The sequence below is a fragment of the Antechinus flavipes genome, chromosome 3 (assembly GCF_016432865.1).
Source record: "Antechinus flavipes isolate AdamAnt ecotype Samford, QLD, Australia chromosome 3, AdamAnt_v2, whole genome shotgun sequence".
Lineage (NCBI taxonomy): Eukaryota > Metazoa > Chordata > Mammalia > Dasyuromorphia > Dasyuridae > Antechinus > Antechinus flavipes.
In genome coordinates this window covers 343234775-343256143 of record NC_067400.1, presented here as the reverse complement: position 1 = coordinate 343256143, position 21369 = coordinate 343234775, and the positions used below count along the sequence as shown (strand labels likewise).

The 21369-nt window shown below is 33.7% G+C and overlaps 1 protein-coding gene and 1 long non-coding RNA gene across 2 annotated transcripts in view; both read left to right on the top strand.

The window, feature by feature from the left end:
• The window catches only part of LOC127554305 (uncharacterized), an 80016-nt gene that overhangs the window by 45183 nt on the left and 13464 nt on the right, over positions 1-21369 (top strand). The window lies entirely within an intron of this gene.
• LOC127554304 (activator of basal transcription 1-like) lies at positions 3167-6214 on the top strand. The gene has a single exon (XM_051985718.1). The coding sequence runs from the start codon at positions 3834-3836 to the stop codon at positions 4653-4655; it is 822 nt and encodes a 273-aa protein (XP_051841678.1). The 5' UTR covers positions 3167-3833; the 3' UTR covers positions 4656-6214.

The following is a 21369-nucleotide window of genomic DNA, read 5'->3' as shown; positions in this document are numbered from 1 at the left end:
AATAAAAATTTTAAAATGTTTGTTTGCTAATTGAATTTGATTGAGAGGCTTAAGTAACACAAGTACACTCAAAATAGGACCTTCAGGAGAGAATGCTAATTATATTGGGAAATCCCTTAGTGATAATACATTTAATAGTGTGTGTCCCCAATTATCTGTCCTTGGAGGGACATACTATAGATTGATGTCACTATGCTCAACTGATATGATTTTACTTGTGGAAAGTTATTAAAGAAAATGCATTAATAGACATTATAAAACATTATTGAGGAAAAAATATATCAGGAATATCTCTCAAGATCATAGATTTTGAGTCAAAAGGACCTTGGAAATCACTGAATCCAGTCCTTTCATTATAGACTAGTCAATTAGTCTATAGCCTAAAGAGCCTAAATGATTGTTTAAGGCAATAAATTTAGTAAAGGCCTTAGGTAATATTCAAACCCAGGTCTTCCCTACTCCAAATCAAACACATTCTCCACTGTAATAGGCACACTATATATACATAGCTCATTTTTAAAACTTGTTTCAATTTTGTATCTTTTATGATATGCTTTTTATAGAACATTTATATAAGAATCTTGGGCTAGTGTTAAGTAAAGGTTATTTTTCTTGAAATGTAAAATTGCTCTAAATAAAATATCTCTGGTACTTTAGTTATATATATACATATATACATACACACATATGTGTTACAAAGAACATATCAGTTACAAAGAATGAATCATAAGCAGATTGCCTTTATATATATATATATATATGTATATATATATATACATGTTTGTGCACTACTTGTATATAAAATGAAAAAATAATAATCTCCAAAGTAGTTAAATACAAGGTAGTTTGGAAAGGGAGTTAATATGGTGCTTGAAATTCACCTTAAAAAAAAAAAAAGCTTTGTATGAAGTTGAAGATGGCCAGAACAAAAAGAGGCAGAATAATAGTTTATAAATTTTAAAGTTAAATAAAGTGAGATATTGTCAGGCAATATAAATCTTTTATCCTCAATTATTTGTTGAAATTATTTTCAACTTGGTTGTGAACTTCTTGGAGGCAGTAACTATTTATCTATATACTATTCATTTACATATGAAGCTACTATGATTCCATAAGACTTAATATGGTGCATTATTATGGTAAATACTCAATAAATAGGTGGTATTGATGAATGAATGAATTATTAATACATTACAATATGCTAGGCACTGTGCAAAACACAAAGAATAAGAATAGCTAAGCATGACAGTCCCTGGTCTCAGGAAGTTCACATTCTAATGGGACACACACAACACATTTATAAAGTTTCAGCTATATGTCAGATAGGTACCAAGGTCCCTTAGGTACAGTAGTAAAGTACAAAGCAATTCATCTTCATTTTTATTATATTTGGGCTATTAACAAATCAAGCGTTTTGGGTAATATAAAATATACCTAATGTTCCAAATATGTTGGATTTTTAAAAATAAGTATGCTATAAATTTGTAAATTTTTGAAATATTATGTATCTGTTATATCTTCTAAATAATCTTGCAGAATTGTTAGTATGTGAAGAATTTCCATCTATAATTTGGGATTCATATCATTAGATTCTATTGTTGATAACTCTTGTAATAAATAACAATTCTTTCATTTTTTAGATTCCTGTGACTAAAGTACCTGAGATATTTTATTTAGAGCAATTTTACATTTCAAGAAAAATAACCTTTACTTAACACTAGCCCAAGATTCTTATACAAATGTTCTATAAAAAGCATATCGTAAAAGATACAAAATTGAAATGTTTTAAAAATGGGCTATGTAGATATATTGTGCCTATTACAGTGGAGAATGTGTTTGATTTGGAGTAGGGAAGACCTGGGTTTGATTATTACCTAAGGCCTTTACTAAGTTTATTGCCTTAAGCAATCATTTAGGCTCTCTTGGTCTTAATTGACTATATATACACACATATATGTTTGTATGTATATATGTATACATAACTGACATATATATGTGTAGGGTGTGTGTGTATGTGTGTGTGTGTGTGTGTATATATATATATATATATATTATATATATATATATATGAAGGCAATCTGCTTGTGATTTCTTCTTTGTGCCTGAGTTCCTAGCACCTAGCACACAATAAGGACTTAATAAATTCTTAATTGCTTATAACTGTTATTATATGTATTGTACTTGGGAAGAAACGGCCTCGGAGAGATTTAGTTAACTTAGTTATGTTCCCAAAGCCAAGTGATGGCAAGATATAAAATGGGAACCCAGCTCATAGGAATCCAAATCCAACATCCTTCTTAATATACCACACTATGTGTAAAGGAAAGACTAGACAATCTTTTCCCTCCTTAAAACTAAATAATTCAAAGTAAAATTGAACATACTTTAAGACATTGTTGCTCTCTAATCCCTTCTCTCTCCTTATCTCCCATCTCCATTTTTATTTCTCTCTGCCATTAATCTTTCTTCTCTCGCTTTCTCTCTCTCCCTCTCATCCCTCCCCCCCCCCCTTTTTTTTTTCTATTTTTCTCCTCCACTGCCTTTCAGCTTCTGGTTTGGAAGTTTATTGGAAAAGAGTGAAACAGTCTTTTGTAGAAGAAGGATTATGGAAATCTTGAGGGATCATTTCAGAATAAAACCTGGCTGTCTGGAAGGAAGGGAGAGAGGCAGAGAGGGAGGAAGGAAGGGAGGGAGGGAGAAAGGAAGGAAGGAAGGAAGGAAGGAAGGAGGAAGGAAGGAAGGAGGAAGGAAGGAAGGAAGGAAGGAAGGAAGGAAGGAGGAAGGAAGGAAGGAAAGAAGGAAGGAAGGAAGAGAAGGAAGGAAAGAAGGAAGAGAAGGAAGAGAAGGAAGGAAGGAAGAAGGAAGGAAGGAAGGAAGGAAGGAAGGAAGGAAGGAAGGAAGGAAGGAAGGAAGGAAGGAAGGAAGGAAGGAAGGAAGGAAGGAAGGAAGGAAGAAATCAGGTTCCCATCTCTTAGGTGGTACCTTTTTCTGAGAGAGACAGACAGACAGACAGAGACAGAGAGAGAGAGAGAGAGAGAGAGAGAGAGAGAGAGAGAGACAGAGAGACACAGAGAGAGAGAGTGAGAGAGAGAGAGAGAGAGAGAGACAGAGACAGAGACAGAGAGATGAGATGAGATAGAGTAAAGGTGGTAAGGAGGGAAGGAGAGATATTTGAGGGGGCAATCTAATGATGAATACAGGAAGGGATGGGATTAATGTAAAATGTAGAGATGATCGTTTAACCAAGGAGAAACATTACCTTATCAAAAATTGAAGGAAAGGAAGAGAGAATTGTAAAAGATATTAGGGAGATTGAGATGAAGAGAAGAGGAAAAGATAGAATTCAAATCAAATAATCTCAAATTTTCTCAGTCAAAATTCTTAGCTGCCAAAAGGGGAAAAGATATGTATGGATAGTTTGAGGAAAGCAAAAAGGATATGGAATATCCTCTGCGGGCAGAAGTATATAGTGGGATCAATTTAGGAGTATGAATATTATCTTATATAAGTTAGACATTGTAATTTCGTGCGGTAAACAGTCAACTTGGTATAAAATGGATTGGTGATTTGTCATATTTCAAAATAGAAACATAATTGTGATTAAAAGTACAGCTCCTGATCCCTATTTTATCACTTTGGTAATGCTTCCAAGGTTGCTTTTCAATTGGTACAGTAATAGCCTCTGATAATGTTATCTGTTGTTGACGTCTAAGCCTTCAGTACGGGACTGTGAATTTCCAAGATAACTAAGGTGTATCCCCGAAGCAGTGAAGAATTGTTCATTTTTACCCATTTGCATATTTTAAAAATCCTAACCCTTAGATTAGTCCCGGATGGCGTTGAGCACGGTGAGACTGGAGCCAGGCACCGGTGTGAGTTCTCCGCGGGAGTCCGAGTCCGAGTCCGAGTCAGACTTCGTGCCGGCGTTGCCGGAATCTTCGGAGCCGGGCGGAGAACTCGGAGCTGACGGGAAGCGAGTAATGCCCGGCATCGTATACCTGGGGCATATCCCGCCGTGCTTCCGGCCCCTGCATGTGCGGAACCTGCTCAGCGTTCACGGCGAAATCGGTCGCGTCTTCTTCCAGACGAAGGACCGATCGGGCCGAGTAAGGAAATTCCGGAGCTCGTCCGAGGGCCGCCGCTTGGGGCAGGACTACACCGAGGGCTGGGTGGAGTTCCGAGATAAGCGGGTGGCCAAGCTGGTGGCGGCCAGCCTGCACAACACGCCCATGGGCGCCCGGCGCCGAAGCCCCTTCCGATACGATCTGTGGAACCTGAAGTACTTGCATCGATTCAAGTGGAGCCATTTGAGCGAGCGCCTGGCCTATGAGCGGCAGGTCAGGCAGCAGCGCCTCCGGGCCGAGATCACCCAGGCCAAGCGCGAAACAGATTTTTATCTGCAGAGCGTGGAGAAGAACAAACATTTCCTGAAGAAGGCGGAAGTCGCGCTGGCCGCTGGTGAGACGGAATCGGTAGTGGCGGAAAAGAGCTGGGGCTTCATCCAACGTCCCACTGAGATGGAGATCAGGAAGCACAGAGAGACTCAGACCAGCCAGGGCACGGATCAGCAACTGCAAATCCAGATCCACGAGTTTGCCCGGAAGGCTCAGCCAAACGAGTCGCTGCTAGCCAAGATCTTCCGTCCTGGAGCCTGAGTGTTTGTGAAACTGACTTCAGTTATCTCAACTGAGCACATTGGGAATGACCCCGCATCTGTAAATCTAGTTCACTTCTGGATTTTCTGCCCATTTGAAACCTTCCACTTACTAGTTTGTTTCGACAGACTTCAGGATGCAATTTTTACATTTCAAACAATAAAATCTTGCCACTGGGGGAGAAAAAAAGTTTAACTAGGTGGCGCAGTAGATAAAGCACCAGCCCTGAAGTCAGCTGGACTTGAGTTCAAATGTGAACCCTGGGCAAGTCACTTAATCCCAATTGCCTCAACTAAAAGAAAAAGAAATTATATTCCCAACTTCTCTTCCTTAAGCAGAATAACCAGGGCATAATTTGGCCTTTTTCTTAATCAATGTACAACCTCAGGATGAATATCTTTTACTTCACTGAACAGCAATTAAACATCCTAATTCCACGTGGACTTTTTGTTTCTTTGCTGATTCATTTTCAAGATGTATGTATATTAGTGTGACTTTAGGTAAGTCACTTATTCTCTTGGTTCTCAATTTATTCATCTATATATGGGTGGGTTGTACATGATGATTACTAAGATCCATCTCAAAACTAATGTTATATGATAATGGATTTCACTCACAGACTAATGGCATCCTTTCCTCCTGGATTTCATTTCTTCTAATTTATTTAATCTATTGTAGAATAGTAAACTATATAACCAAGTTTATTCCAATTAGCTATTACGTAAATAGACTCAGTATATCTCTAAGGGCTTTATATACAAAGCAAAATTCAGTGATTCAGCATGTTAACTTTGTGACGTCTATTTTATCCAAGATCCTTTTGTTCATTTCCAGTTTGAGGTTTTTGTTCCGAGGATTGAAGGTTTCAGAATAATGATTCTTAGATAAGTGGGCTGCTAGTGTATATAAATTCAAATCCTCATTCCTAAGCTACACAAAAGGACACTCACCAAGTGAATCCTCTATGATTTCAGAACCATCATGCCCTATATTTTCCTTGCTAAAAGAAGATGCACAACTCAAGCAGAATCTTTAGGGATCGACTATTTACCTGACCTCTTCATCCCATGTCTCAGGCTGCATCATTAAAGAACTAGACACCCTTATTAGAAGGACTACAGCTTGCAGGGGTCACAGATGACCAAAAGTGAATTGGCAAAACTAAGAACCCAGCAAGGCAGGAGCCCAAAAGGAGAAGAATATCCAATGTATCCCTACTGGGAACAATCAGAGCACTAAGTATGAAAGACATCAGGCAGTAGAGCTGGAAAGCCATGAGATCCATAAACTGCCTGAAATCTGATACTTGTTAGAGATGAATATTAATAGTGATGGCTGGATTCTTTCTTTTTTTTTCCTTGCTGGTTAAAGAAGTGTATATTTAATGGGGTCCATGTTTTAATTAATGTTTTTGTATTTCATATATTCCCATGCCTCTTAAATTCAAATGGGCACTTGGAAATTCTTCAGGTAGGAAAGGCCCTCCATCAATGTAAGGTTATTATTAATCTTTATTATTAATATTTAATACTCTAATAAATAATTAACTACATTACAAATCCACTTCTTTCACGGTAGTATTTTTGTAGTTTTTCCTTTTATTACTGCGTCAGCACACATGATAACACTTTTATCTCTGGTTATTCCTTGCCTTGAGTATGAGGATTTTTTTCTGTCCCAAGTTTTGTGTCACTTCTCCTGTCTCATCCTCCTCTTTTTAATCTCTCCCAAATTTTACAGAAGTGAAGTATCTACAATGACTAATATTTTCGAGATCTTTTAATTACAGGCTAATCTCTTTTTTCCTGATATTGCTTCTCAATTTCTTATACTTTTAAGGAAAATTTCTGCTAAGGTAAAAAAGCACATTAGACAGAATCAGGACAGCTGAAGTGGATCTTCTTGCCACCTAATTCTGTGATTTTGGAAGGGAAATCATCTCTGCCTCAGGTTTCTCATCTGTGTATTTTGTCTTTTCCAGTCTTCTTACACATCATTTCTCTTCACATTTTTTATAATCAAGTATTTCTCACTATCTTTCTTTTCTCCCATTTCATTCTTAGTGTTTATGCTTTTGTGTTGTCCCCATTCCTGGAGTGGTCTCTCTTCTCATCTGTGCCTTTTGGGAAATCCTGGTTTCCTTCAAAACATCTTGAGTTCAATATTTGCCTATTTCCTCATCCTAATTATACATCATGTATGTGCTTGTATATTATATTATATATATTATATTTATTCATTGTAATGCAAGACGGTTAAGAGTAAGAATTGTTGGAGGAAGGAGCTGCCAGTACAACCATTTCCTATATCTTGCTTAAGTTTAAAAAATCTTAATTATAGAAATGATAGAAAGCAAACTTTTATGCCATTAGAATGAAGTATGAAATGAGCAAACCATGTCATATTAGTTTTAATATTAACATATTAGCATACATAAGCTAATTCATTTAGAGAAATGGTCTGCAAGCTATAAAAAATGGAATTTGACCTATGAGTTGCAACTCAAGAAAGATATAGTGAATGTTTAGGAGTATTCCTGAAACAAAATAATTTCCTGCCAAGATGAAATTTATGAGGATCTAACAGTAACAGAAATAAAATAGAAAACATTGTTTTATTTCAGCAAAACTATGGTACATCTGTACCTAAGATACAAGAGAATAAGGCCTTCTTTTATCTACTTTCTACTTAGTTGCCAAGAAACTTTTTATAAAATTTAGGTCTATCTGTGTCAACCAAGCCAAAATCAATATAAATCAGCTCCAATGGTTTCATATGACCTTCTAGAACAAATGCTGTCTTTCTGTTTGTCTGTCTGTCTCTCTCTCTCTTTAAAGACCTTCATATTCTGGTAGCTTCTTGCCTTTACAGTCTCCTTATACTTATTCTCTTCCATTCATTTTAGTACTCATCTATACTTGCCTATTTTTAGGTCTTCCAAAACAATATTCCAGTGAAACTTGTAGCTTTTTAATTACTTCCCTCTATGTACACAGAATATTCTGCCCACTCACTTACACAATTAAGTTTGCTTGGCTTATTTTTAACAAGACTCACCTCAATCCCATCACCTGATCATCCAGCTGCTAATACCTTTCCCTTTCAGATTTCTTCTAAATACTCTGAGTATATCTTTTATATACCTTGATCTATCTTGCTATTTATATTTTGTATCATTGATTATAATATATATTTCCTAAGACTATGGATTGTCCTACATCTTTCTTTGAAGTAGCTAAATGGTAGAGTGGCAAGACTGGCATTGGAGTCCGAAATAACTGAGTTCAAATCTGTCCTCATACATTTATTAGCTGGTTATTCCTAGAAAAGTCACTTAATTTCTCTAAACCTTTCACCATTTGTAAAATGGTGATGATAATGTTACCAATCTCCAATGGTTGCTTAGAGCATCAAATATGATAATAATTACAAAGTTCTTTTCAAGCCCAAAGTTATTAGCTTCTATGGTTATTATATCATCATTATTATTATTTTATTATTATTATTGATGATGATGATTAAATCCCAGATTCAAAGAATCATTTGCATTGGTAACTTTTCTCATTGAGAAGATTGATTGTTCAGTGCCTCACATCTATATGTAAAGCAGGAGGAGTTGGTAAGAACTGGGAAAAAAAAGACATTCTAGTCTTCATCATCTAGCTTTTAGAAGTCATGTCATTCCAGACTCTCTCTCTTTTGTCTCTCTTTCTTTGTGTTCTTTTTTGTTTCTATGTGCATGTCTCTCTGTGTTTCTGCCTCTGTCTCTTCCTGTAGATCACTGTCTATCTGTCTGTCTGTCTCTCTCAACTCACTCCCAAAAGGAAAGCTTATTTAATGAGTGTATATATTTATTTGCTACATAATTTTCTATGTGTACTTTCTCTGATTCCTGTTGGCTTTCATTCTGGATAAGTGCATTTATTTGCTATAGGTATTTATTTTGGAACTAGCATCTAAAGGGAAAGGTATCAAATTGAGTATTTAGGTTGGGATAATCTTTCCTTATTAAGAAAGTCATCAGGCCCTATACCAAAATGAGGAAAAATCGGGACATGATCTAGATATTAAGGGTCATATTATAAGAAAATTAGGAGTAAGAGAGAGTTTATTGGTCAAATCTTTGGAGAAAGGAGAGATTTAGAAGTGGAAATGCAAAATAGATAATTTTGATTACATTAAGGTAAAAATATTGTGCATAAACAAAACCAATACATTCAAGATTATAAGAAAAGGAGAAAACTGCAGAAAAATTTTTATAGTCAGTGCTTCTGGTAATGGCCTATTTTCTAAAATATATGAGACTTGAGTCAGATGTATAAGAATACAAGTCATTCTCCCATTGATAAATGATCAACGGTTACACAATTTCAGATGAAGAAATTAAAGTTATCTCTTTATAAAAATACTTTATTGATTAGAGAAATGTGAATTAAAATAACTCTAAGATACTACTCCTCACCTGTCAGATTGGCTAAGATGACAGGGCAAGATAATGATAAATGTTAATGGGTATGTGGGAAAATTGGAATACTAATCCATTGTTGGAGTTATGAACTGATCCAGCCACTCTGAAGAGCAATTTGGAACTCTGCCCCAAAAGGCTATAAAACTGTACATTCCCTTTGAAATTCTATAATGCCACCAATGGGTCTATAAACCAAAGAGATTATAAAAGAGATACAAGGACCTGCATGTACAAACATTTTCATAGCATCATTTTTGTGGTGTCAAGGAATTAGAAATTGAGTGGATACCCATTGATTGGAGAAGTGGACAAGTTGTGATATACAAATATAACAACTATTGCTCTATTTAAAAAAAAAAAAAAAAAAAAAAAGATCAACAGGCTGATTTCAGAAAAGCCTAGAAAAACTTACATGAACTAAAGCTGAATGAAATGAGCAGAATCAAAAAAAATTATACACAGCAACAGCAAAATTATATAATGATCAACTATGATAGACTTAACTCTTTTCAGCAATTCTGTGATTCAAAGCAATTCCAATAAACTTTTTTATTAGAGAAGACTGAATATGGATCAAAGCAAACTATATTTACCTTCTCTCCCCTTTTCTTTTTTTCCCCTTTGTCATGTTTTTCCCTTTTGTTAGATTTTTTCTTTCCTAATATGACTTATATGGAAATATGTTAAAAATGAATGTACATGTATAACCTATTTCAGATTGATTGCTAGCATGGGGAGGAAGGAGGTAACAGGTGAGAGAAAAAAATTGGTGTTCAAAATGAAGATAAATGTTGGAAACCATCTATATGTAACAGGAAAAATAATATACTATTAAAATAAAATTTAATAAATAAAGCAAGAAATTTGGTTCCTAATTGAGAAAGCTCTTAAAGAAAATCACTAATAAAAAGAGAAATATAAACTAAAAATAAAATAATAAAAATATGATAACAAAAGAAAGTCATTAGAAATTCATCTTGAAGATTAAAAAATATACTGCTAGACTAAAAATATTTAGTAGATCAAATAGGTACAATTCCATCCTAATACTCTGTCTCTCTGAGAAGAGCAGAGAGATTTAGCTTCAAGCCCTAATGTCCTGCTTCTTGACTGGGTGGAGAAGATTCTTAAGATACCTATCCTTGACTTCCTGAAAACCACAAGTAGAAACACCAATATGGATATACATAGCACACAGGACATCAACATCCCCTTACAATAATTAATAATAATTATAATAAAATAATAGTTATTAATATTTCACACAGAATAAGCACTTAATGTTTGTTAACTGATTGATAATGTGAATACATATGAAAATTATTTTTAAAAAAGATGAATCAAAGACTAGGGTTCAAAATCTGGAGAAGTAGATGGAGCATAATTATAAACACACAAGAAATCAAGTTCCTAAGATTCAGCAAAAGCAGAAAGATCTAAATAGATATTTGGACTGTAATCTGTCTCATCATTATAGGGTAAATAGTTCAGTGGAATGAAGTATATAATTGAAGTCATAGGAACTGAGCTCAAAACCTGAGCTATTTATTATTTTCCGTACTCTTCATCTTAGTTTGTTATATGTAGCATAAGTGGGTAGGCCTTTATCACTAATGTCTTTTCCAAGTCTAAATCTATAAGATTTCAAAGGTCAGAGACCAAAGTCATAGAATGCTGAGATGAGAACTGCTCTTTGAAAAGAGGCTCTGTGCTGGGATTGTGGAGACAAAAAGTAGGAGATAAAACTATAGGTGAACCCTATTTCTGACTATTGTAATCTCTATTCTTTAGTATGCATGGGACAGAAATGCTGAGGTTAGGTTGTATTAACCTCTTATTGCCAATCATTCATTCTTTCATTAATTCAACAGTTATATGTTTTCTACTATGTGCAAAATCTTTCATACACTTGTTCAGTCAAATGTGTCCTATCCCCATTCTACCCCCAGGAGGATTATTTTCATCAAGAATGGAAAAAATCAACTCATTAGTTACCACTAAAGTGTAACTCAGAGCTGATATCATTGAACTAACAAAATTAATGGGAAGTGGTCAACTTACTGCTCTTCAAAAACATCTTGTATATGTCCATTTCTATCTATTAATTTCTATCCTCCTTTCAGTCAAGGTAAATCCTACTGATCACGTATAGACCAGTACAAATTGAATCTTGCTGAAAAATATTCATTGGCAAATGCAGCCACTGTGCTCTTGCTCTGTCTCCTCTATTCTAATAGCTGCATTTGTCTATTCTACTCAGCAAATATCTTGATACATTACTTATACTTCAAAATAACTATATTTTTGTATCTTGATCATATGCAACTTGAGGGCAAGGATTATAGTTGTCATAAGCAGGGGTTTGAGATGGTTGGTTCAGATAGAGATATAGTAGAAAATGACATTAAATCAAAGATGGCCTTTATACAAAGTCTCCCTAAATATGGGAATAAATATAATGGTATATTATTATAAGGCTTGCTGTATATAGCTTCCTCAGGTGAGAATGACAGAAGAACTCAAAGAAACAGAAGAACCTATAGAAAGTTCAGGAAAGCACAATACTAATTGGTAAAAGCTAAGAATAGAATCTAAGATCTAGTTAATCCATCCAAAACAGAAGAGAATTAGATTGCTGAGGTTCAGGGAAAGAAGTGGATAGCATGAAGTCCTTTGAAAGACATGTTCAAATGAAAAACAAAGATGAAATTGGCTCACTATATGGAATTCAAGAGACAATTTAAACAGATGTCAAAGAGAAAGCAGAATTTCTGTGTCCATATTTTGTCCATCGTCTCTGTTGAAGTAAATGATATTACACTACAATATTTAAAACTATTAAATGAGATATGGAGTCTTACAAAATAAAAGTAAAGGTATATTGTAATGGGCTGAGGCTTGAGTTGATGCACTGAGGTCCCAAGCACATGAGGCTAAATAGTAATTGGACCATAATCTATTAATACATAAGCTTGGAGAAAGAATGGTCCCCACCCACTCTTTGTGCAAGTCCTGATGTGTTGTATAGGAAATGACGATTTTGGTGGGTGGAGGCAGGGGAGTGGAAAAGGAAGGGGAAGGAGAGACTTTTGGCATTGCTATTGTGATGGTTTGCTCAACTCAGATCTCTCTCTGTTAGCTAGCTTCCTGTCGCAGCTGCCCATATTGCTATAGCAATCTTTCTTGTCCATATTGCTATCGCAATCTTTATTCATCTCTTCACTTCAATAAATATTGAAGATTTTTTCCTTAACCTGAATTCCTAACTCCAGCTGATTTTAAATACACGGTCATTACAGTATATTTAGCTGGTTGGGAAAGTGAGATGGCACAGTGGATAGAGTGCTAGGGCCTGGAAGGAGAAAGATCCATCTTCTTCAGTTCAAATCTGGCCTCAGACACCTGGACAAGTCACTTAACTCAATTTGACTTGGTTTTCTCATTTTTAAAATGAGCTGGAGAAGGTAAAAAACCAGTTCAGCATCTTTGAAGAAAATTCCCAATGGGGTCATAAATAGTTGGAAATAACTGAAAATAACCAACATTCTGTCAATAAAAAGTTATAATAATTAAAAAAAAAAAAGAAAATAACCGACATTTAGCTGATATTAGTTCAGGAGGATGAATTACATTCCAGGATAGAGGAGGAACTAATAGGGGTGCTTATTGATTTAATTGAACAGAACCATTACTGTTGATCTTTAAAGAATCATGGAAAACAGAATAGATAAAAAAACAAAAGAAGGCAAATGAGTACTTGATCTGTAAAAAATAAGAGGGGAAAGAAAAAATAAGCTCAACTGTTGTCAACAGGACAACTAAAGATTAGATTTGAGTGAAAATGGAGCACTGCAGGGTGATCTCAGAGAATCTGGCAGCACTGAGAGGCCATGTCATTAGTATCATGGTACATAATGCATCTAGATATTGAATGATATTTTGATATAATTTCAGATAATATGTTGATGTGGTTTAGATAAAAGTAATGAGCTGAGTTTGTAACTGGTTAAATTATTATACCCAGAATAGCTGATAAATGCATCGATGTTCACACTGCATGGTGCTCTTCATTGCTATGTTTATTATGAGTTTATTACTATTTAGAATTTTTTTAGTGATTTGGATATATATACAGAATACTTATTAAATCTGTGGGATATTAGAAAATGAGAAAAATAGCAGAAGTTCCATTTATTATATATATATATATATATATATGTATATATATATATATGTATATATATATATATATATATATATACATATATATATATATATATAAGAAAAACCTACCACCATCCCACCTCCACTACCAATGCGCTCTCAGAAAACTACCCTAGATTCTCAACTACATGAAAAGAATTTCTATATATATAGGGCTTATTAGCTATGAGTTATATATATATAAAATAAGCCCTGATATAGCCACTTTTATTAGTCAGACAGAGGATATATTTCATGCAAAACAAAAATATTTAATGAAAGGGGATAACAAAATAAGAATCAAACACTGTTCCATAATCAACCCCTTTGTCTTTTATTATAACTCATCTACATTCTTTAGTCAAGGAATTAACTTCAGAACAACAATTATTCTTCCCTTCATCTATTTAGGGGAAAGAGAAGGAGATCTGCTGTTAATAAGCTGCTCTCCAAAAGAAAAAAAAACAAAACTATATTTTTCCTTAGTTGGTTTTCTCAACCAATGTCCACATAGTTCTTTACCAATGTCAAGCTATTCATAGAATGTAAGAATTGTTCAGATTAATTGAGCATCTCTCACTCTTCTTGTAATATTATTTCCCTAAAACCCTTTATTTCTATTGTATTTTCCAAGTACTTAATTGAACATTCATAAAATTTGTTGTCAGAAGCTTAATTTAGTTCCAATGTTTTATTATATATGCATTTGATTAGTAAGTATTCCAGGAATTTACTTCCTCATGTGGTAAAGTACTTGAGTGATACTCTGGGAAGGAACCATTTTTAAACATTTTCTATCATTGGTCTTTATTCTGTGAAAATAACAAAGGTTTCTCTGACTAGAGAAAGCTAAAAGGGCTGGAAAACTTTGTATATTTTCCAGAGCAATAAATCACAACTTGGTCTCTGTCTCCCTCCTTCTCCTCCCTCTTTCCCTCCCTATCTTTCTTTTCCTCCCTCCTTATCTCTCTCTGCCCCCACCTCTCTCTATCTCTCTATCTCTGTCTCTGTCTCTTTGTCTCTCTCTGTCTCTTTGTCTCTCTCTCTGTCTCTCTCTCTCTCTCTGTCTCTCTTGACTATCTTGACTCTTTATCTTTCTTTCACCTGTACTAAGGTTTCCCTAACTGGGGATCAGACTCTGCTTCATAAACTTTTAAATTGTCTACTCTAGTCTCAGATCAAAGATATCACATCCTGGTCTTCTCCAATTTATGACACTACAAGCACCATTTTCTCTTTACTTTACATCTCCTACTATTTTATATCTATTGTCTTCTCCTATTAGAATGTAAGTTATTGAAAACCAGAGACTGATGAAAGTAGTTGCATTTGTATTCCCAGGACTCAGCACAATAACTGAAACAAGGTTAAATATTTAACAATTTATTCAATCATTTGTATATATGTTAAATAAAATTTTGGGAAGCTGAGTATTATTTTGAATGGTGGAATGATAGGTCAATAATTTTGATGCCCTGGGGGCAAATCCAAGATGGTAGACTGGACTAAAGCCAGAATCCTACAATATGTTGTTTAGAAGAATCACATTTAAAGCAGAGTGATACATATGGAGTAAAAGTAAAAACTACATAAACTAATCCTAAAGAATGAATGGGTGAAACAACAAATATAGACACAACCAATAATTTCATCCTTGAGAATGACAATAATGACCTTTTGTTCTTCCAGATGAATCTTATTATTTTCTCTAGATCTGTGAAGTAATTTCTTGGGAATTTGATTGGTATGGCACTGAAAAAGTAGACTTATTTTGGTAGTATTGTCACTTTTATTATATTAGCTTGGCCTACAAATGAGCACTTCATATTTCTCCAAGAGATTAGAGCTGACTTTGTTTGTGTAGAAAGTGTTTTGTAATTGTGTTCATCGAGTTCTTGACTTTACCTTGGCAGGTAGACTCTGAAATACTTTACATATCTACAGTTAGTTTAAATGGAATTTCTCTTTATATCTCTTGCTGCTGCACTTTGTTGGTAATATAGAAAAATGCTGATGATTTCTGTGTATTTATTTAGTATCCTTCAAATTTGCTAATGTTGTGAATCATTTCTATTACTTTTTAAGTTGATTCTCTAGGATTCTCAAAGTATACCATCATATCATCTGCAAAGTGTGATAATTTGGTTTCTTCCTTATCTCTTCTAATTCCTGTAATCTCTTTTTCTTTTCTTATTGACAAACATTTTAAATACAACATTGAATAGTAATAGTGACAGTGAACAATCTTTTCCACCCTTGATCTTATTGGGAATGGTTCTAATTTATCCCCATTACATCTGATGCTTGCTGATGGCTTTAAATAGATGCTCCTGATCATTTAAGGAAAAATCCATTTATTTCTATACTCTCTAGTGTTTTTAATAGGAATGGGTGTTGGATTTTGTCAAATATTTTTTCTGCATCTATTGAGATAACCATATGATTTTTGTTAGGCTGGTTATTGATATAGCCAATTATACTAGTGGTTTTCCTAATATTTAACACGCCTTGCAATCCTGATATAAATCCTACTTGATATATTCTCTTGGAAATAATTTGCTGTACTGTCTTTCTAATATATTTAAGATTTTTGCATCAATATTCATTAGGGAAATTAGCCTAAAGTTTCCTTTTTCTGTTGTGTCTCTACCTGATTTAGGTATCAATACCATTCCTGTATCATAAAAAGAATTTGGTAGAATTCCTCCTTTCCCTATTTTTCCAAAGAGTTTGCATAGTATTGGAACTAATTGTTCTTTAAATGTTTGATGGAATTCACATGTAAATTCATCTGGTCCTGGAGACTTTTCTTAGGGAATTGATAAATAGCTTATTTAATTTTATTTTTCTAAAATGGGACTATTTAAGTAATTTGTTTCCTCCTCTGCTAATCTGGGCAACCTATATTTTGTAAATATTCATCCATTTCACTTAGATTTTCATATTTGTTAGCATACAGTTGGATAAAATAGTTTCTAATTATTGCTCTAATTTCCCCTTCATTGGTGGAAAGTTCATCCTTTTCATTTTTGATACTAAGAATTCAATTTTCTTCTTTCCTTTTTCTGATCAAATTAATTAAAGGTTTACATATTTTGTTGGGTTTTTTTAAATATATATATATAAAACCAGATCTCAGTTTTATTTATTAGTTCAATAGTTTTGTTTTTTTTTTTCTTTCATTTTGTTAATCTCCCCTTTTATTTTCAGAATTTCAAATTTGGTATTTACTTGGGATTTTTTTTTTAATTTTTCTTAGCTTTTTTAGTTGCATGCCCAATTCATTGACCTTCTCTTTCCCTATTTTATACAAGCAAGCATCTAGAGATATAAGATTTCCCCTAAGAACTGCTTTGGCTGCATCCCATAAATTTTGGTATGTTGTCTCATTGTCATTCTCTTGGAGGAAATAATTGATGGTGACTATGAATTGTTGCTTCACCCAGTCATTCTTTAGGATTGGATTATTTAGTTTCCAATTAACTTTTGTTCTATTTTTCCCTGGATCTTTGTTACATGTGATTCTTATTTCATCATGATATGAAAAAGATGCATTTGCTATTTTTTTCTGAATTTGTTTTTGAAGTTTTTATGCACTACTATATGGTCAGTTTTTTCTAGGTTCCATGAACTTCTGAGAAAAAAGTATACTCATTTCTGTCTTCATTCATTTTTTCCCCAAACATCTGTCATATCTAACTTTTCTAAAATTCTATTTACCTCCTTAACTTCTTTCTTATTTATTTTGTGATTCAATTTAGTTCTGAGAGAGCAAGTTTGAGATCCTTCACTATTATACTTTTACTCTCTATTTCTTCTCACAGATCTCTTAATTTTTCCTCTAGGAATTTGGATGTTATATCACATTGTGTATATATGTTAAGTATTGATATTACTTCATAATCTATACTACTCTTTAGCAAGATAGTTTCTTTTCTTATCTCTTTTAATTAGACCTATTTTTGCTTTTGTTTGATCTAAAATCAGCATCAGTACCCCTGCTTTCTTTATTTCATCTGAAGCATAATAGATTCTTTTCCAGCCCTTTACCTTCACTCTGTATGTATCACTCTGCTTTAAATGTGTTTCTTGTAAACAATATATTGTAGAATTCTGGCTTTTAATCCATTCTGCTATCTGCTTCCTCTTTATGAGAGAGTTCATCCCATTCACATTCACAATTAAAATGACTAATTCTGATTTTCCACCATCTTATTTACCCCAAGTTATGTTTTTCTCTTTCCTTTCCTGCTTTCCCTCTTTCCCAGTATTTTGCTTCTAATCATCCTCTCCCTTGAACAGCCCTTCATTTTTGCAGCCCCTCCACCTTTCTTATATCTTTTCCCTTTAACTTCTGTTTTCCCTTCTCTTAGCTTCTCCCTTTCCTTTCCCCTTCCCCCTCCCACTTCACTATAGGGTGAGACAAGTTTTTCTGTGAAGCCAAATGTGTCTGACATTCTCTCTAAGAATCAAATGTGAAGAAAGATTCAAACAGTTTTGTTCTCCATCACTGCTTTGCCTCTTCATGGGATGTAATTTCCCTCGTTTTACCTTCATTTTCCTTTTTTTTTCCAGTATGATACCCTTTCCATCTCTAGTTTCTTTTTTATATTATCACAATAAAATCAAATTATACCTGCATTCTCTAAGTATATCCATAACAGAGATATAGTTCTCAAAAGTTCTTTCCTCTTTACCATTTTATACTTATCTTGACTTCTCTGGAGATCAAAATTTTATTCAGCTCTGGTTTTTTAATTAGAAATAAGTGAAATTCACTTCTATCATTGAATGTCCATTTCTTCTCTGAAAGATAATGCTCAATTTAGATGTATAATTGACTTCTTAGCTGCAATCTCTTGGCTGCCTCTTGGAATATCAGATTGCAGACCTATCGATCCTTTGAGGTGGAAGCTGCTAAATCCTAGGTAATGCTGATTGTGCCTCCTCAAAATTTGAATTGTTTCTTTCTGACTGCTTGCAATATTTTTTCCTTGATCTGATAATTCTGAAATGTATCTATGATATTCCTTGGAGTTCTTATTTTGGAGTCTCTTTCAGGAAGTGATTGGCAAATTCTTCCAATGGCTATTTTATCTTCTAGTTCTAGGACATCGGGGCAGTTCTCTTTCATGATTTCCTGGAAAGATGTCTAAGCTCGTTTTTTCATCATGGTTTTCAGGAAGTCCAATAATCCTTAGAATGTCTTTCCTATATCTACTTTCCAAGTCAGTTGTTTTTTCAATGAGGGATTTTTACATTTTCTTCTACTTTTTCATTTTTTTCCTCTCGTTTTGTTGGACTGATTCTTGATGTCTCATTGAGTCATTCATTTCCATTTGTTCAGTTCTAATTTTTAGTGAATTATTTTCTTTAGTTACCTTTTATAGTTCTTTTTTTATTTGGTCAATTAATTTTTTTAATGAATTTTTTTTTTCATTTCACAAATTCTGTTTTTCAAGGAGTTTTTTTTTTTTTCCATTTTGTGCAATCTATTTTGAAAGGAGTTATATGCTTTTACAGTTTCATCAAGCTTGTTTTTTAAGCAGCTATTTGCCTTTTCTATTTCACTAGTCTAGTTTTTTAAGGAGTTTTCTTCAGATTATTTCTGTATTTCCTTTTCCATAACCTCTATAACCTCTTGCAAGCTTCTCATTTCCTTTCCCCATTTTTTTTCCTAACTCTCTTTTAAGGTCCTTTGTAAGGACCTTTTAAGGTCCAAGAGAGCCTTGTGAGATGAGGACCAATTTGAGGCTTCATCTGGAGGTGATCTGCTTTTCATGTCCTCAGGGTTCGAAATCTGTTTTCTCTTTCTCCACATAATTGTGATGAAGCAATGATGTCCAAAATCACCACTATTATTGAATATTGTATTTTAAATGCTAGGATGAAGTAATGAGAAAAAAATTTGAAGGAATAAAAGTAGACAATGTTGAAACAACAATATCACTTTTGCAAATGAGAAAATTCTAGAGGATGCTGAAAAAAAAGGAAGCAGTTATATTGGCAACCTTAGCAAAGTTTTAAGATACAAAATAAGGTCATATGAATTATTAGCATTTCTATATACTATTAACAAAATCCAACACTAGGAGATAGAGAAATTCCATTAAAAATCTGGAAATAAGATGAATGATTTTAATTACCTGAAAATAAAAAGTTCTTGAAGAAATAAAATCAATGGAAAGGAATAAGCTGGTTGGGAAGCATGGAGGTTACAGCAAGTTTTTTTTTTTTTTTTTGGATAAAGATAACATTTCTTAAATATATAGAAGATAAGCCAAATTTGTAAAAATAAGAGACATTTTCCAATTAATAAATGATCAAAAAATACGAACAGGAAGTTTTCAGGAGAATAAATCAAAGCTATTCACACTCTCATAAAAAGTTACTATTGATTAGAAAAATCAAAATTAAACAATTCTGTTATTTCACTTCATATCTATTAGATTGGTTAACAAGATAGAAAAAGAAATTGATAGATATTTGAAGGGATATAAAAAAATATACAAACTCCACTCTTGCTGATTTTGTGAACTGGTTCAACCATTCTAATGAACAATCTAGAACTATACTCAAAGGTATATAAAACCATTTATATCCTTTTGAGCCATCAGCAGCATTACTATGTGTGTATTTCAAAGGATCAAAGAAAAGGAGGTAAAAAAACTTATATGTACAAAATTATTTATAGCAAATTTTTATGATTGTAAAATATTAGAAATTTTGGGGATGTTCTTCAGTTGAGAAATAACTAGACAAGTTTGTGCTACAAGAGTGTCATGGAATACTATTGCACTATAAGAAATGATAATAGAAATGGTTTCAGGAGGAAAAATGAGAAGACTTATATGAAGTAATGTAATGCAAAGTAGGTAGAACCAAAAGAATATTGTGCAAAATAACAGTAATATTGTTTCACTGATAACTGTAGGGGCAGTTAGGTGGTGCAGTAGATAGAGCACCAACCCTGAAGTCAGAAGGATCTGAGTTCAAATCTGTCCTCAGACACTTAACACTTCTTAGCTATGTGACCCTGAGCAAGTCACTTAACCCCCATTGCCTCAGGGGAAAAAATAATTACATTGATTACTATAAAAGACAATTACTCTGATCAACATAATAATCCAAGAAAATTTCAAAGGATCCATATAAAAAATTCTATCCACCTCCAAAAAGAGAACTTAATAAACTTTGAGAGAAGTTTGACAGATTTTTTTTTTGGCTGTTTATTTTTTGGCATTATGGCTAATATGGAAAAAATAAAATTAGAATATGGTGAAAATGTGTCAGGAGGGAAAAAAAAAAAAAAGATCTGGGGCTTGTATTGGACTGTATATACCAGATAGGATTCAGATGAAGGAAATTGCAACCAAGAAATAATGATGCAAGATTATGTTATATTATAAAAGCTATAATAGCAAAGATTAGAGAGGTGATGGTCTCCCTTTATAATACCCTTGGTCAAATTAATATAAATTACCATGTTCAGTTCTTGGTACAAATTTTAGAAAGGAAAATTATAATCTTGAGAGGGTTCAGAGGAGCACATCAAGAATGGCAAATGTCCTTAAGATCATAAACTACAATGGAAAAAAAGCAGAATGGTTAGCTTGGAAAGAGAAAACTAAGGTAGCACATGATAGCTGACTTAAAGACTTTGAAATATCGCTATGTGGAAGTGGGAACTCACAGAACAAAAGAAGGGGAAATTGTTAAGTAAAAACAAATGTATTTTTATACTTCTGGTATCTTGTAGGGAGGATTCTTATTTGTGCAAGATTTAAAATAGAAATTCTATGAGGACATTTTCAGCATTGATGTGTGTAATTCTATGTGGGGAAAAAAAAAATCAGCATTTTAGAAGTTGTCTGTAAGTCAGCAGTGTGAAATGGCTGTCCTTGTTAGAAGCCATCTGGAATGCTTTATTGTGTTTGGCCAATATTTTTCATTCAGAACAAGAAAAAAGCATTTCTAGAGGTAGGCAGTTAGGGTGGTAAAATGTTTTAAAGCCTTTTTACATAAAAACTATGTGAAGGTATT

What these genes read in the sequence shown, in the direction of transcription:
- LOC127554304 (XM_051985718.1), top strand. Translation starts at nt 3,834, where the DNA reads ATGGCGTTGAGCACGGTGAGACTGGAGCCAGGCACCGGTGTGAGTTCT.